General features: G+C 42.0%; 2 protein-coding genes across 2 annotated transcripts in view; one reads left to right on the top strand and one right to left on the bottom strand.

Moving 5' to 3' along the window:
* The window catches only part of LOC105279598 (glutamate dehydrogenase, mitochondrial), a 7,713-nt gene extending 4,635 nt beyond the window's left edge, over positions 1–3,078 (bottom strand). Inside the window, exons 1-3 of the mRNA XM_026974688.1 lie at positions 2,741–3,078; positions 1,990–2,257; positions 1,623–1,680 (exon numbers count right to left, since the gene is read on the bottom strand). Of these exons, the coding sequence (XP_026830489.1) occupies positions 1,623–1,680; positions 1,990–2,257; positions 2,741–2,883 (469 nt within the window). The 5' untranslated portion in view covers positions 2,884–3,078. The remainder of the gene's footprint in view (positions 1–1,622; positions 1,681–1,989; positions 2,258–2,740) is intronic.
* A 3,618-nt stretch (positions 3,079–6,696) lies between these two features.
* Positions 6,697–11,072, top strand: LOC105283881 (forkhead box protein J1-B). The gene is made up of 4 exons (XM_011347006.3): positions 6,697–7,381; positions 7,545–7,862; positions 9,643–9,821; positions 10,019–11,072. Exons 2-4 carry the CDS (start codon positions 7,589–7,591, stop codon positions 10,490–10,492), a joined length of 927 nt encoding a protein of 308 aa, XP_011345308.1. The 5' UTR covers positions 6,697–7,381; positions 7,545–7,588; the 3' UTR covers positions 10,493–11,072.
* Positions 11,073–17,875: the final 6,803 nt, after the last annotated feature.

Raw genomic sequence — 17,875 nt, 5'->3', positions numbered from 1 at the left:
TTATCGATAATCTGAAAAGATATGGATTTATGCTCACCGAGATCATCAAATTAGGGTATAGAGGAGATCCCCTATTATGAGATATGCCCTAATATGAGATACTGAGTTTCTGCTTTTAAACTAGTGAGCACATCTGTTAATTCCACCATAAACTTTTACTCTGCGTTGTAAAAATGATTAGTAAAAAATTCATTATTCGTTATTCGTTAGCTTTGCAAGAAAAGCGTTTGTGAAATTGTGAACATTCAAAGGAACTTAAGGTAAAGTCTTTAAACCTTGTTTATTACAGTAATAAAGAAATGGTTGGCAATATTCAGTATGCAATGATAGAGTAGAATCGTAGTAACTAGAGAATACGCGATTGTGAATTGCTTAATTAGAGGTTAAATTTCACGATCGCGAAACGCGCTAGGCGCGTGGCTCGTACAATGAAGATATTCAGGGTAGCTCTTAGATGATGAGATAATTATTGCTCGAATTGAAAGAGTATGTAGTGTATACAAAGAAAGAAAATACTACGTTAAGGTTAAGAAAGTTAATACGATTTTTGGTATTTAATTTTATAGAATCTGACTATGAGGTAGGGAAACGAGGAAGCATTGACGGTGAGATCGTGAGATTTGGCGAAGCTGTGGCAGCAGCTATTTTTATAAAAAATATCTAATAAAGTTTGTGTACTTGCAATACTGATGTATTTTGCACTTTTAACACCGATTTCTCACCCCCCCCAGGTACTTATACTAGGAGCAACTTTCTCGATCTTGCGTTTAAAGCCTGTTATTTTCAATATTGTTTAATTTTCAGAAAAATAATATTAAAATAGATTTTTCATTTCACCAACCTAAAGTGATTAAATTCTCTTCAAAGAGGAACGTATTCATTTTTAAATTCTGCCTATAGATTTCGCTTACATTCGGCAAAATCGATATGGTATCTCATAATCGGGGGACTTTCCCTATTAATTTATATTTTTTATTTAGTGTATATTAATTAATATTATCGTAAGAAAGAAATTTTTCCCAAGGAGGTATTAAGTCAGCGCTAATAATTAATATAAAAAATTAAGAAAAGCAATTTGAGAGAATTATTTTTGAAAATTGATTCGGGGAAGCATTTTCAGGAGATGGCGCTGTTGAAATTAATTAAAAAATTTTTTAACTCGTTTTAATGCGAATAGAGATCGAGGAGGATTTCACGGTCCCATGGATATTGCTGCAGCGCGTGGCAGCTGTAGATGTGTCTGCTGCTGCTGCTGGCTGCAACTTCGGCGAATCAATTCTCTGAATATTTTGATGCGAACGGCCTCCGCCCTCCCGGAACTCCATTGGTCTCGTGTTTGCACCGGTTCTATATCCGTTACTCCGCTGTTTATTATCCGGAGTCTTTTAAATTGTCACTGAAAACGTCCATCATATGTGCTACCGCGATGACCTGTTACTATTTTTCAAGAGGACTGCAGAGGCTGCAGCCCGACCACGACCATCGCTATACTTTTCAAGGAGACTCTTGCGCACTCACGTTCAATACTTGTGCTCGTATGTGTGCGGCATATATTATTCTGCTCCAATATTGCCTATATACCCCGCAACTGTTTCAAGCGAAAGAAAACATTCGCATCGAACAGATGCGTTTGGAGTCGAGTGTGAATTCGGGGGAACTGAAACGAATGGACACCGTGCACTAGAAAGAAAAAAAGAGTATCAAAATGTGATGTACAAGAACGGCGTCTTTTGAATTGAATTAAGTTACGACCGTCGATTTGATCGCAATTGCAAATATCGAGTGCCTATAAAAGTCGGGAAACATATTGCCTTGTAATAATGTCTAAATCGATTCGGACAGACGGTGCGCTATACTGGTCCCATTATGTCTTTTACATGACGCGCATAATGTTACTCCGTTGCACGTAGTATGTCGCTTTGCGAGCAAGCGGCGGCCAAGGCAGGCAGATAAATGTGTGCAGTGCGTAACGAAAAGGTAGTGACTCACAACCTGACACGGGGAAGGCGGCAGGTGCTGGCTGCGCTGCTGGTCGCTGATACTAGCGCTGGGTGCTGTGCTGCTGTTACCACCACCGTCAACGGGGTAGCTGGCCACCTGGGTAACGCGGCAGGCCCGATAGGGGAACGGATATTCCCAGGAGATTATTGATCGGCCAGGCAGATACTTCCACTGACAACGATGTAGCCGATGGCAAGTCCTCGATGGTTTTGTTCGCTCGCGAGCCTCTCTTGGATCTTCGGCTTTCGTGTTGAGCCTGCTAGAAAAGAATTGCATGAAGACTTTCTGTACAAATACGCCGGAGCTTTTGGTACTGCAAATATATTATTAATCAGGATTCATCATTATCGTTATTTTATCCGAATTACTCTGTACATGATTTGGTCAGCAATTTGTAAAAACGACGTCAAATTTATCATACGCGAGATTTGTGAAAGAAATATTACAACCGAGTTGAGGAGAACTTGTAATATCTAAAAGCTCCAAAGATATCTTTCCAAAATTGCTTTGTTATCGCATAAAACATGTTCGATATTTTTGTTTCCACACGGGGAGATGCCCCCCTCCCTCCGAGAAAAGTCAATTCCCCGTAAAAAAGCGGTGTCTCGGGCCTGTGTGCGATACAGGACCGACGAATCTCGTGCTAACGATCCCTCATGGACGCCGACCAATGATGATGAGGTCCGGGTGAATCTCGCGCGCCATTCTCTCGTCTCGGTCGAATGGCTGTGGCTCTTACCCCTCTCTCCTGCATGCTGGTTTACCGTAACGGGCGGTCGCTGCCTCCCCCGATTCGATCAATGGAGGTACCTGTACCAAGGCGACTGGGCGAACTGCGTCCATTCCCGCCCACGATGCAGAGACAGGACGATGTGCACGCATCGCAACCCCCTTCTGTTATCCTCTGTTCCGTTAGGTCTGTCCCCGGCAGAAACCTCCCCGTGGATAATTCATATTTCGACAGTTTGTAATTATTATCTACAAGAAGTATTAATAATAGGGTTACACGACGCAGAAATATTTTTACAAATGTATAAATAACAATAATGAAAAATGACCTATTTATTGGGTTGGCCAAAAAGTAATTGCGTTTTTCCCATAGATGGACATGCATGTCTTGAAATGTAACTAACTTCATTCTAAACCGCAAATTCATTATGTAGCTTAACAACTCAGAGTTCAAGCTTGTTTTACAAAAAGAAAGTACACGATTTCGTTAACAATTGTTTGTTTGCCGTCGATTTCAGAATGGAAAATCAAAAAGAACTTTTTCGTCATATTTTGTTTTATTACTTCCGAAAAGGGAAAAACGCTGTGCAAGCTCATAAAAAGTTGTCATGTACATGGCGAAGATGCTTTAAACTGCGGCAGTGTCAAAATTGGTTTACTAAATTTCGATCTCGAGATTTTAATGTGAAAGATGCACCACTCTCAGGAAGGCCAATCGAAATTGATGATGGCAAAATAAAGGCACTGATCGATTCCAATCGGCGTTTAACGACACGAGAGATTGCTGAGAATCTTAACATATCGAAATCGAGTGTTGAAAACCATTTGAAACGACTTGGATACATTAGTAAGCTCGATATTTGGGTACCACGTGAGCTCAAAGAAATTCATCTCACTAAGCGTATTGACATCTGCGATTCTCTTTTGAAACGTGAGGAAAATGATCGATTTTTGAAACGTATGATAACAGGCGACGAAAAATGGATCGTCTACAACAACGTCAAACGAAAACGATCGTGGAGCAAGCGTGATGAACCTGCTCGAAGCACTTGAAAAGCGGATATTCACCAAAGAAAGATTATGCTGTCAGTCTGGTGGGACTGTGTATTTTGAGCTGCTTGCAAGGAATCAAACCATTCATTCAGACGTATACTGTCGTCAACTGGATAAATTAAATGATGCCATCAAACAGAAACGTCGAGAATTGGTGAATCGCAAAGGTGTGTTTCACCACGATAACGCTAGACCACGTACAAGTTTGGTCACTCGTGAAAAATTGTTGCAGCTTGGATGGGATGCGTTACCACATCCACCATATTCGCCAGACCTGGCACCATCAGATTACCATTCGTTTCGTTCTTTGCAAAACGCCTTGAATGGTAAAACCTTTACTGCCGATGAGGATATCAAATCGTTGTTGGAATTGTTTTTTGCTGAAAAAGATAAGAACTTTTTTGAGCGCGGAATCATGAAGTTGCCTGAAAAATGGCAAAAGATAATCAAACAAAATGGACAATATATTGTTTCATAAAGTTTTTGTTTCCCATGAAACATTCGCCTTTTATGTATATAAAAAAAAACGCAATTACTTTTTGGCCAACCCAATGTATGGCGAAGATGCTTTAAACTGCGGCAGTGTCAAAATTGGTGTACTAAATTTCGATCTGGAGATTTTAATGTGAAAGATGCACCACGCTCAGGAAGGCCAATCGAAATTGATGATGGCAAAATAAAGGCACTGATCGATTCCAATCGGCGTTTAACGACACGAGAGATTGCTGAGAATCTTAACATATCGAAATCGAGTGTTGAAAACCATTTGAAACGACTTGGATACATTAGTAAGCTCGATATTTGGGTACCACATGAGCTCAAAGAAATTCATCTCACTAAGCGTGTTGACATCTGCGATTCTCTTTTGAAACGTGAGGAAAATGATCGATTTTTGAAACGTATGATAACAGGCGACGAAAAATCGATCGTCTACAACAACGTCAAACGAAAACGATCGTGGAGCAAGCGTGATGAACCTGCTCGAAGCACTTGAAAAGCGGATATTCACCAAAGAAAGATTATGCTGTCAGTCTGGTGGGACTGTGTATTTTGAGCTGCTTGCAAGGAATCAAACCATTCATTCAGACGTATACTGTCGTCGACTGGATTGCCATCAAACAGAAACGTCGAGAATTGGTGAATCGCAAAGGTGTTGTGTTTCACCATGATAACGCTAGACCACGTACAAGTTTGGTCACTCGTGAAAAATTGTTGCAGCTTGGATGGGATGCGTTACCACATCCACCATATTCGCCAGACCTGGCACCATCAGATTACCATTTGTTTCGTTCTTTGCAAAACGCCTTGAATGGTAAAACCTTTACTGCCGATGAGGATATCAAATCGTTGTTGGAATTGTTTTTTGCTGAAAAAGATAAGAATTTTTTTGAGCGCGGAATCATGAAGTTGCCTGAAAAATGGCAAAAGATAATCAAACAAAATGGACAATATATTGTTTAATAAAGTTTTTGCTTCCCATGAAAAATTCGCCTTTTATTTATATAAAAAAAAACGCAATTACTTTTTGGCCAACCCAATATATGGCGAAGATGCTTTAAACTGCGGCAGTGTCAAAATTGGTGTACTAAATTTCGATCTGGAGATTTTAATGTGAAAGATGCACCACGCTCAGGAAGGCCAATCGAAATTGATGATGGCAAAATAAAGGCACTGATCGATTCCAATCGGCGTTTAACGACCCGAGAGATTGCTGAGGATCTTAACATATCGAAATCGAGTGTTGAAAACCATTTGAAACGACTTGGATACATTAGTAAGCTCGATATTTGGGTACCACGTGAGCTCAAAGAAATTCATCTCACTAAGCGTATTGACATCTGCGATTCTCTTTTGAAACGTGAGGAAAATGATCGATTTTTGAAACGTATGATAACAGGCGACGAAAAATGGATCGTCTACAACAACGTCAAACGAAAACGATCGTGGAGCAAGCGTGATGAACCTGCTCGAAGCACTTGAAAAGCAGATATTCACCAAAGAAAGATTATGCTGTCAGTCTGGTGGGACTTTAAAGGTATTGTGTATTTTGAGCTGCTTGCAAGGAATCAAACCATTCATTCAGACGTATACTGTCGTCGACTGGATAAATTAAATGATGCCATCAAACAGAAACGTCCAGAAGTGGTGAATCGCAAAGGTGTTGTGTTTCACCATGATAACGCTAGACCACGTACAAGTTTGGTCACTCGTGAAAAATTGTTGCAGCTTGGATGGGATGCGTTACCACATCCACCATATTCGCCAGACCTGGCACCATCAGATTACCATTTGTTTCGTTCTTTGCAAAACGCCTTGAATGGTAAAACCTTTACTGCCGATGAGGATATCAAATCGTTGTTGGAATTGTTTTTTGCTGAAAAAGATAAGAACTTTTTTGAGCGCGGAATCATGAAGTTGCCTGAAAAATGGCAAAAGATAATCGAACAAAATAGATAATATATTGTTTAATAAAGTTTTTGTTTCCCATGAAAAATTCGCCTTTTATTTATATAAAAAAAACGCAATTACTTTTTGGCCATTCCAATACATACATGAATTACACGTTTTTGCTTTTTCTATCCCTCGAAGCCATCGCCCGAATGTATATTCATAGTTAAAATTGATTTGCTGATGGCTAGTTCAAGGCCGTACAATAGCCACAAGTACAATTCGCTCGCGCGTATTTGCATTCGTAATTTCACCTAACGAACGAAAACTTTCTCTCGGAGGAGGCTCGGATAATTTTCAAGCAATTTTAGAAGCACGTTGCTTGAGCAGCGATGTGTTCAATTTATAATTTATAATTAATGCATCTTTTATCGCTGTGCGTCATCTGCAATTGGAAGTATCCGCTGCCCGTATCTGCCATGACGAGTCGCGAGAGCGAGCGAGTCGAGTCCTCCCGTTAGTTTCAGTTATACGGGAGGGTCGACAAAAAGGAAAGAGGGTCGTCGTGGCGAGTCCGGACGGCGCGTGTGCATGGTCCACCTGTGCAGGAGGGAACCTAGCACCTGTCACCGTACGCGCGCACCGCTGCTAGGTGCCCTCGTCAGGTCGCCGGCAGGTAGATGGGCAGGGGCGCGTGCCACCCCTCGTCTAACATCAGTCGAACTTATTCGAGCGCACGGTGTACACGGACGCCTTCGTGGCAGCCGCCAGTCGCTTATTTCGCACGTACGCGCGTACGTTATACGTTGTTCCCTTTACGTTGCTCCACACGGCGCGTTGTTTTAATTATTGAAATAATTTCGATTCCGATACCGCGCGCGGGTAACGTTTCCACGAACGAACCCCGAACGGATGACGCATTATCCAACGAGGGAAGAGAAAGAGAGAGAGAGAGGGAGAAAGATACAGAGGGCATTTCTTCGCGAGAGCTACGTGTCCCTGGTCGATGCAATCTAATTTCGCGGTAAACGCAACGTAATACTAACGCGCGAGACGTCGCAACGTGCCAGTGAATCACGAGTTTTGCGCATCAAGAGAGCGGTTCCAGGAATTGCAATTAGAATTCCGCATCATTCTGTCGAACGGATACCCCCGTACGTACGGCGAGTACAGTGAACAGTTGGTGTTGGCGCAGAAAAGTGCACAAAAAGTGAGTTTTTTCGCCGGCAAGTGTCGTATATCTATCTTTCATCTAAAAAAATCTGATAATTCCGCGAAAGTCGGATAACTCGATCGCTATCGCTATCGATAATATTCTCCGAACGCGAATGCGGTTCGCACTATACGAGGGATCATTATATTGTTCTGCGTAGGCGCTCACCGCGCTTGCACAACCGGGTGATGAAAGACGGCGAAAATGAGGATAGACCTGGCGGAAGTTGAAGTATCGACGGAGGAGAGCTCGCCCGTTGACGCCACCGCCGCCGTCACTGCCGCAATGGACAGCGGCAGCATGGACAGCGTGGATGATCATGACGGAGTCGAGGCCGAGCTGACAAGCCTCTCCTGGCTGCAATCGTTGGACATCACCAGCGCGTCTGGCCTGCCCACGCCACCTTGCTCGCCGTTGCCGCCACCGATTGCCCGTAAACCCCCGAAGAAGCTGTCGCCCTTAGTCAAGGCCGAGCTAGGTGACCATTAGAATAATCTAGAACGGAAAGCAGCGATCGCTATCAGTGCGAATACGTAATCACCCTTAGAATTGCAACGGATCAAAACATTGCTTCTCGAATTGTTAATTTTTTTTCGCAACAATTACTAGAAATAAAAATTACTAGAAATAATATACAGGGTGTCCCGGGTTTTAACCGACAAACTGCGGGAGCATATTCTACTAGTGGAAATAAGAAAAAATTCTTATATCGAGTTTGCTTAGAAATGCTTTATTACAAAGTTATAAACCAATATTGAAAACAAATATGAGATAAGTAACAACGGATTTTTTTACAAAAATAAAAATTACGTACGCAATGATTTAGTGACGCATTTCAAAATGTTGTCCTTGCACATCGATACAAGCTAGACATCGACGTAGTACAGAATTTGTTACAGTACGACATTCCTGAAAATTTTGTTGCATCTCAGTAACTGAATTAGTAATTCGTTGCTTTAAATCTTCAAGCGAGATTACTTCTGTACTGTAAACTTTATTTTTTAAAGTTCCCCATAAATAAAAATCAAGAGGCGTTAAATCGGGCGATCTTGGAGGCCAGAAAACCGGTTCTCCTCGACCAATCCACCTATGAGCGTAATGTTCATCTAACCAGTTTCTAACTTGTCTAGCATAGTGCGATGGAAAACCGTCTAACTGTATCCAGCTGTTTTGGCGAAACTGCAGTGGCACATTTTCCATCAAAATTGGTAAATCGTTTGATAGGAATCTTCGAAAAGACTCTCCGTTCAATCGGTCAGGTAAAAAGAACGGACCAATAAGCCGGTCATGAAGCATACCCATCCAAACATTACATCGAAATTCGTGTTGAAAGTTTCTTTGTCTGGTAGTATGTGGATTATTATGAGCCCATACATGGCTATTATGAGAATTGAATATGCCTCGTCTTGTAAAGGTCGCTTCATCTGCCCATAATATCATTGATGAGAAAAGATTGTCCCTTTCTACTGCATTCACATACCAGTTACAAAATTCGACTCGTTTCTGATAATCGATTGGAAGTCATTCTTGTACAGGTGTGTAACGATATGCGAATCTGTCATCAGCACGCAATGTTCTCCAAATAGTGTTTCGCGATATCTGCAGTCGAGCTGAAGCACGTCGAACACTTTGTGTAGGAGTATTATCAAAAAGATTTAAGATTCTTTCCGAGCGTCGTCGGTGTCTTAGAGCTGAACGAACATCATCATATTCATTCATAGGTCGAAATGAACCCAAATTACGTAATTGCAAATGGGTATTACTAAACACAGAACTATCTGGTACTCTCCTGTTAGGAAATCTACGTTGACACTCTCGTACGGCAGCTCGTGCATTTCCGTCACAAAATCCGTACACGAAATGAATATCAGTGTATTCCTCATTTGAAAACACTTTTGGCATTCTGATAGCAGTTGCTAGTTGACACGACGATTGAAATCTAACGGCTACTGTTGTGAAAGTAACAATCATACTGAATCGTTTCAACATAGTGAACACGAATACATGTGAATACACGTAACATAAACATCTTCGACCTTCCAAATTCTACACTATGTTCCGTTGTTACTTATCTCATATTTCTTTTCAATATTGGTTCATAACTTTGTAATAAAGCATTTCTAAGCAAACTCGATATAAGAATTTTTTCTTATTTCCACTAGTAGAATATGCTCCCGCAGTTTGTCGGTTAAAACCCGGGACACCCTGTATATTATATACTTTGCAGTTGTAATTGTCTCGAGTTTCTCGTGTGGCAGATCTCGCGGAGAACGCTGAGAAGTATCGAACGGATCCCGACGCGAAGCCGCCGTTCTCTTACGCCACTATTATCTGCCTTGCGATGCGCGCGAACAACAATAAGGTCTCCCTTTCGAACATCTACGCGTGGATCCGAGAGAATTTCCTGTTTTACAAGTACGCCGATCCGGCCTGGCAGGTAAAATCTAGACTTCATCTTATCGCACTCCTGTTTCCCCAATTGTTTTCGCACTTGAAATAAAATATAAATACATGGAAAGAATTTTTTTTAATTTGGTAATAATTCTTTTCGTGTATTTTATCCATTCGCCTTCAGCACGTGCTTACGTGCTTGGGGCATTATCGATAATAATGAAATTTCTTTACCGGGATCAGAATTCGATTCGGCACAATCTCTCGCTGAACAAGTGCTTCGTGAAGTTGCCACGCTCGAAGGACGAGCCGGGTAAGGGCGGTTTCTGGAAGCTGGACCTTAAGAGAATGGAGGAGGAAAAGCGATCTAGACGCCGCCCGGTGGTCTCCCAGCGGATTCGGGGCCCGAAGAAGCAGTCTCCGTCCACGACGACGACAGCGTCAGCGACGACGACGACGACGAAAACGGTGACGGCAACAGCGACCCTCAATGCTCTTCAGGCTAACAGCAGCTGTACGCCGCCCACCAGCTGCCTATCTAGCACCCTATACGAGACGCCGCCAAGCAGCGTGTCGCCCCCGATTCCGGACAGCCTGTCGGAAGTGCCGGAATCAACGCAGGTGAGCTTGAGCGAGGACGACTTCACGAGCTTGCTGATTGCCGGCTGGGATGAGAATAATCAGCTGGAGCTCCTCGACCTCCTGGATACCCTCTAAACCGCGACGGTCCCCTCGCAAACGCCTCTCAGGAATCATCGGCTCTTCGAACGGGACGAACGTGCTCGTTTCTCGTCTGCAACAACACACGGTTGTTCGATCACTGTAAGGATCGCTGATGACTGAAGCTACTGACAGCCACGAGACAGTCGAAACGATTCGCTTGATTCGCATGCCGCGTTTCGCGACCCTGGAGACCTGCAGACGAGCGACGTTCTTTCCGACAACGAAAGGAATTAGTCATCCGTAAGCATACAGTTCTTGTATCATAAACATCGACCGCCCGTTTGGACACTTATTTTCGACGCACCGTTCATCCGCTCCATGTGTCTTGCACCGATCAGATCTTGCTTTCCTTTTCCCAGTTAATCTCAATTATCCTCGTTAATTGCCGATCCTCTTCTCGTGTCGTTAGATATCCTTCTTCTGTATTCTTCATTTCGAAATTCCTCTTCGCTCGGAGGACGCCTCCTCGCGCTGAAACGATTCACACGTCGTGCGTTGGAATAATTAATTAACGTGTTAGCGTGTGTCTTTTATTACTTCTTAAGTAGCGCGCACTTTATATATTCATATATATATTAGGAGTGTGATTTAGTTTTGAGGGTTTTGCAACAGATGGCTGTAGTGTCAGTTTGTTCCAATAGCTGTTTCCGATAACTGTTGTTTCTTACGGTGTTGACATTATCCATGACATTCAGTAGCATTATAGCAATAGATGCAATAACAGTCGTATTTGTATCATCGTAAAAATGCAACTTCCGAAAGAGCATTTTCCACATGCGTTGCTTTTGTTTTTTAATCAAAAGAAAACTGCGGCTGACGGTTATAGAATTCTTGTGGAAACTTATGGTGACGCAGAATCACCATCAATTAAGACGTGTGAATACTGGTTTAGACGCTTTAAAAGTGGTGATACTGATGTGAAGGACAAAGAACGCTCGGGACAACCAAGAAAGCTTGAAAATGCAGATTTGCAAGCATTATTGGACGAAAATCCAACACGATCCACTTCAGAACTTGCCAGAGCATTAAATGTTGATCGTACAACAGTTACCAAACATTTACATGAAATGGGAAAAATTCAGAAAGAAGGGAAATGGGTTCGACTTCAATTATCGGAAAGTGCCATTTGAACATTTGCATTTCGTTGATCGCCGGGCAAAAAAAGAAGAGTCTTTTGTCTCGGAGTGTTACTGAGGATGAAAAGTGGATCTATTTTGATAATCCCAAACGCAGAAAATCATCGGTGGATCCAGGCGAACCGTCAACATCCACTCCGAGACGCAATATTCACGGTTCAAAAGTAATGCTCTGTATTTGGTGGGATAGTGTACTATGAGCTGTTAAATCCGCACGAGACTGTCACGGCTGATGGTTATCGACACCAATTGTACAAGTTGAAGCAAGCATTGGACCAAAACCGACCACCAATTGCGAGTAAACGACGGAAAGTGATTCTTCTTCGTGACAACGCTCGACCCCACGTTGCGTTATCAGTGAAACAAACACTATTAGAGCTTGAATGGCAAGTCTTCTCCGGACATTGCTCCATGCGATTATTATTCGTTCCGGTCGATGCAACACGCTTTAGAGGATACACACTTTCATAATTTCGAAGAAGTGCGAAAATTCGTCGATGAATGGATCGACTCAAAAGAAGAGTCATTTTATCGTGGTGGAATCCATCTCTTGCCAGAGCATTAAATGTTGATCGTACAACAGTTACCAAACATTTACATGAAATGGGAAAAATTCAGAAAGAAGGGAAATGGGTTCGATATCAATTATCGGAAAGTGCCATTGCAAACCGGTTGAACATTTGCATTTCGTTGATCGCCGGGCAAAAAAAGAAGAGTCTTTTGTCTCGGAGTGTTACTGGGGATGAAAAGTGGATCTATTTTGATAATCCGAAACGCAGAAAATCATGGGTGGATCCAGGCGAACCATCAACGTCCACTCCGAGACGCAATATTCACGGTTGAAAAGTAATGCTCTGTATTTGGTGGGATAGTGTACTATGAGCTGTTAAATCCGCACGAGACTGTCACGGCTGATCGTTATCGACACCAATTGTACAAGTTGAAGCAAGCATTGGACCAAAACCGACCACCAATTGCGAGTAAACGACGGAAAGTGATTCTTCTTCGTGACAACGCTCGACCTCACGTTGCGTTATCAGTGAAACAAACACTATTAGAGCTTGAATGGCAAGTCTTCTCCGGACATTGCTCCATGCGATTATTATTCGTTCCGGTCGATGCAACACGCTTTAGAGGATACACACTTTGATAATTTGGAAGAAGTGCGAAAATTCGTCGACGAATGGATCAACTGAAAAGAAGAGTCATTTTATCGCGGTGGAATCCATCTCTTGCCAGAGCATTAAATGTTGATCGTACAACAGTTACCAAACATTTACATGAAATGGAAAAAATTCAGAAGGAAGGGAAATGGGTTCGACATCAATTATCGGAAAGTGCCATTTGAACATTTGCATTTCGTTGATCACCAGGCAAAAAAAGAAGTCTTTTGTCTCGGATTGTTACTGGGGATGAAAAGTGGATCTATTTTGATAATCCCAAACGCAGAAAATCATCAGAGGATCCAGGCGAACCGTCAACATCCACTCCGAGACGCAATATTCACGGTTCAAAAATAATGCTCTGTATTTGGTGGGATAGTGTACTATGAGCTATTAAATCCGCACGAGACTGTCACGGCTGATCGTTATCGACACCAATTGTACAAGTTGAAGCGAGCATTGGACCAAAAACGACCACCAATTGCGAGCAAACGACGAAAAGTGATTCTTCTTCGTGACAACGCTCGACCCCACGTTGCGTTATCAGTGAAAGAAACACTATTAGAGCTTGAATGGCAAGTCTTCTCCGGACATTGCTCCATGCGATTATTATTCGTTCCGGTCGATGCAACACGCTTTAGAGGATACACACTTTGATAATTTCGAAGAAGTGCGAAAATTCGTCGACGAATGGATCAACTGAAGAGAAGAGTCATTTTATCGCGGTGGAATCCATCTCTTGCCAGAGCATTAAATGTTGATCGTACAACAGTTACCAAACATTTACATGAAATGGGAAAAATTCAGAAGGAAGGGAAATGGGTTCGACATCAATTATCGGAAAGTGCCATTTGAACATTTGCATTTCGTTGATCGCCGGGCAAAAAAAGAAGAGTCTTTTGTCTCGGATTGTTACTGGGGATGAAAAGTGGATCTATTTTGATAATCTGAAACGCAGAAAATCATGGGTGGATCCAGGCGAACCATCAACACCCACTCCGAGACGCAATATTCACGGTTCAAAAGTAATGCTCTGTATTTGGTGGGATAATGTACTATGAGCTGTTAAATCCGCACGAGACTGTCACGGCTGATCGTTATCGACACCAATTGTACAAGTTGAAGCAAGCATTGGACCAAAACCGACCACCAATTGCGAGTAAACGACGGAAAGTGATTCTTCTTCGTGACAACGCTCGACCTCACGTTGCGTTATCAGTGAAACAAACACTATTAGAGCTTGAATGGCAAGTCTTCTCCGGACATTGCTCCATGCGATTATTATTCGTTCCGGTCGATGCAACACGCTTTAGAGGATACACACTTTGATAATTTCGAAGAAGTGCGAAAATTCGTCGACGAATGGATCAACTGAAGAGAAGAGTCATTTTATCGCGGTGGAATCCATCTCTTGCCAGAGCATTAAATGTTGATCGTACAACAGTTACCAAACATTTACATGAAATGGGAAAAATTCAGAAAGAAGGGAAATGGGTTCGACATCAATTATCGGAAAGTGCTATTGGGAACCGGTTGAACATTTGCATTTCGTTGATCGCCGGGCAAAAAAAGAAGAGTCTTTTGTCTCGGATTGTTACTGGGGATGAAAAGTGGATCTATTTTGATAATCTGAAACGCAGAAAATCATGGGTAGATCCAGGCGAACCATCAACATCCACTCCGAGACGCAATATTCACGGTTCAAAAATAATGCTCTGTATTTGGTGGGATAGTGTACTATGAGCTATTAAATCCGCACGAGACTGTCACGGCTGATCGTTATCGACACTAATTGTACAAGTTGAAGCAAGCATTGGACCAAAACCGACCACCAATTGCGAGTAAACGACGGAAAGTGATTCTTCTTCGTGACAACGCTCGACCTCACGTTGCGTTATCAGTGAAACAAATACTATTAGAGCTTGAATGGCAAGTCTTCTCCGGACATTGCTCCATGCGATTATTATTTGTTCCGGTCGATGCAACACGCTTTAGAGGATACACACTTTGTTAATTTGGAAGAAGTGCGAAAATTCGTCGACGAATGGATCAACTGAAAAGAAGAGTGATTTTATCGTGGTGGAATCCATCTCTTGCCAGAAAGATGGGAAAAAGTTATAGAAAACGAAGGAAAATATTTTGATTAAGGTATTCATTCATTATATTTAAATACATGCGTTTTTGAGCAAACAAAACCCTCAAAACTAAATCACACCCCTAATATATATGGATATATATATATATATATATATATATATATACATACATACATATATTATATATACGTGTGCCAGATCGATCGATTTAAAGCCATGCATGCAATATTTTCTATCGGCGATTCCTGCTCCCCCGACCGACCTACCTACCGCGATTTCTACCGCGTAAGAGAGGAGAAAGAGAAAGGATGTAAATACAAAAAGGACGCGTCCTTCCCTCTCTCGGAAGGGAGGGACGCCGACGCCGCGATTAACCACGAATCATCGACGAATTTTATGGAATTTTTTGACGGCGTGTGCATCCTCCGGGGATACGCACGGCCTGGTGTACATGCGATTTATATTTTATTATTCCCTCTGTCACATTCCGACAATTAGAAATTGTTATTCTCATCGATATCGTGATTATAACAGCCATATGTTATTTCGTTATATAAATTGTAGCGAAGCGAAGCGTAGAGATATAATGCGTTAGATTCTTACACTGCGTATGCGGGGTGTCGCGAGAAATATTCTTTTCCACAATCCGTCCCAGAAAGGAGAGAGAACGAGGGGATATCTGAAAGAGATAAAGTAAGGAGTGATTTCAGCGCACGCGAGACTCCATTTGGAAACACTCGCTCCACTTAGCGCTATGCTTCAAAATTCTTTCTATCCCTCTTTTTATTTGAAAGAAGAAAAGGGATAAAAGTATTTTAAAGTATTCGAGCGCCATGTAGATTAAAAAACGGACATTTTGGTGATCGTTTAAACGGTGCTTCAAGTTGTTGAAAGATGAAATGATTAAATAAATCGTTAATGAGATAATGCCGATCGCTACGATCAAACTTGGACGCTATTTTTATATAGTAACAATGCAATTGTAGGAAAGCGAGAAAACGCTTTCCTGAGACTCCGAGCGGCATCCCGCATGTACGCACATACAACATAAACGTCTCGCGTTTTACCATCGCGTGTACGATCGCACGATAATTATTAGAATACAATTGGACGCGATGCTAGTACGCCGGTGTGTGATGTGAAAACACTAACCGTATAGTCGAATTAGTGTGTGTCATTTTCTGCGTTTACAATTCACCGAGCCTCTCGTCAGCGGAATCCGTCCAAAGTTGTCCGTTCGTCCGGAGTGAAGTTGGATGCACCTTGAAGTTGTGCATAAACGGACGAACGCAGCGCGTAAATTCGAAAAGCAGCAAACGACCGAGCGATTCGGCGACCGCGAGCGTATGTACAATTGATTCGCGATTCACCGAGTAGAGAGTGAATATGTGTGCCTTGAAGTAAACCTACAGATAGTCGTTTCTCTCATCTACCTGATTATTATTATTATTTACCCACGATATAAGGGCTCAGTGCAACGTGTGGTTGTCTCCATGATTTATATCGATATAGTTTAACATGTAATTCTACAAGAATATAACAAATAAATATCGAGAAACTGTATTTCAACCTCATTTTGATTTCCCTGCCATCCTAACCTCTGCGTGCGATGAAAATGCGTTGAAAATGTAATTATTAAAATATAAAACATCCTATGTGCGCAAAAATATTGCGAGATGAACAATACTCGCAGCGTTATCTAACGATGGCGTTTTGCAACTATTTATCGACGGTTGGGGTAATTGTGAAGGAGAGCTCTTTCCTCTCCGATTTCCTTCAAACTTGGTAGAAATGTATATTTTGGTCCTAAAACACGATTGCGAGAAGGAAAATCGTCGCTCTCAAGTAGAAAAAAAGTTATTACGTGCTGAAAAGTGACAGTTTCGAGGTTAGGAAATCTGTCACACCGGCAATCTACGGGCGTAGCGCACACTGGCCAAGCATGCGCGGTGTTTTTTCACACGCTTTTTATGCTTATTTTGTTCATAGTATACTTTATAGCAGCGAAATGTAAGATTACTCGTGTTAATTTCCAAATTGCTATTACACTTCGGACACTGTATTTCTTTGTTTATTAAATGATGCTCATTGGCAAATAAAAAGATAATTTGGTAATTAAGTATACTACAGACGACCTTCCCGATTTTAAATAAAAAACGCGGTTGGGTTGGGTTAGGTCTTTCGCAGTTTTTACTTTCGATTAAAGTAGAGAATAATTTCTATTTAACTGTTTGAGTTTGGTTAAAGCAGAGAATACCGTGCATTTAACAATAATTACCAAATTATCTTTTTATTTGCCAATGAGCATCATTTAATAAACAAAGAAATACAGTGTCCGAAGTGTAATAGCAATTTGGAAATTAGTGCAGGAAAATCACCGATTCCGCCGGTAATACAGACGACTCCAGGATCGCCTTAACACAAGTAATCTTACATTTCGCTGCTATAAAGTATACTATGAACAAAATAAGCATAAAAAGCGTGTGAAAAAACACCGCGCATGCTTGGTCAGTGTGCGCTACGCCCGTAGACTGCCGGTATGACAGATTTCCTAACCCCGAAACTGTCATTCGAGTAAGCTGTAACTTTGGTTCTACTTGAGAGCGACGATTTTCCTTCTCGCAATCGTGTTTTAGGACCAAAATATACATTTCTACCAAGTTTGAAGGAAATCGGAGAGGAAGGAGCTCTCCTTCACAATTACCAACACCGCGCATGCTTGGTCAGTGTGCGCTACGCCCGTAACTGCCGGTATGACAGATTTCCTAACCCCGAAACTGTCGTTGGAGTAAGCTGTAACTTTGGTTCTACTTGAGAGCGACGATTTTCCTTCTCGTAATCGTGTTTTAGGACCAAAATATACATTTCTACCAAGTTTGAAGGAAATCGGAGAGGAAGGAGCTCTCCTTCACAATTACCAACACCGCGCATGCTTGGTCAGTGTGCGCTACGCCCGTAGACTGCCGGTATGACAGATTTCCT

Source organism: Ooceraea biroi, chromosome 13 (assembly GCF_003672135.1).
Source record: "Ooceraea biroi isolate clonal line C1 chromosome 13, Obir_v5.4, whole genome shotgun sequence".
NCBI classification, from domain to species: Eukaryota; Metazoa; Arthropoda; class Insecta; order Hymenoptera; family Formicidae; genus Ooceraea; species Ooceraea biroi.
The sequence above is the reverse complement of the archived record's forward strand: the minus strand, read 5'-3'. Positions and strand labels throughout refer to the sequence as shown.

Bases quoted from the DNA above. Each gene is read 5' to 3' on its own strand.
- LOC105283881 (XM_011347006.3), top strand. From the start codon at position 7,589: ATGAGGATAGACCTGGCGGAAGTTGAAGTATCGACGGAGGAGAGCTCG. The intron at 7,863-9,642 runs GTGACCATTAGA...CTCGTGTGGCAG, and splicing joins CTTAGTCAAGGCCGAGCTAG to ATCTCGCGGAGAACGCTGAG. The intron at 9,822-10,018 runs GTAAAATCTAGA...TACCGGGATCAG, and splicing joins ACGCCGATCCGGCCTGGCAG to AATTCGATTCGGCACAATCT.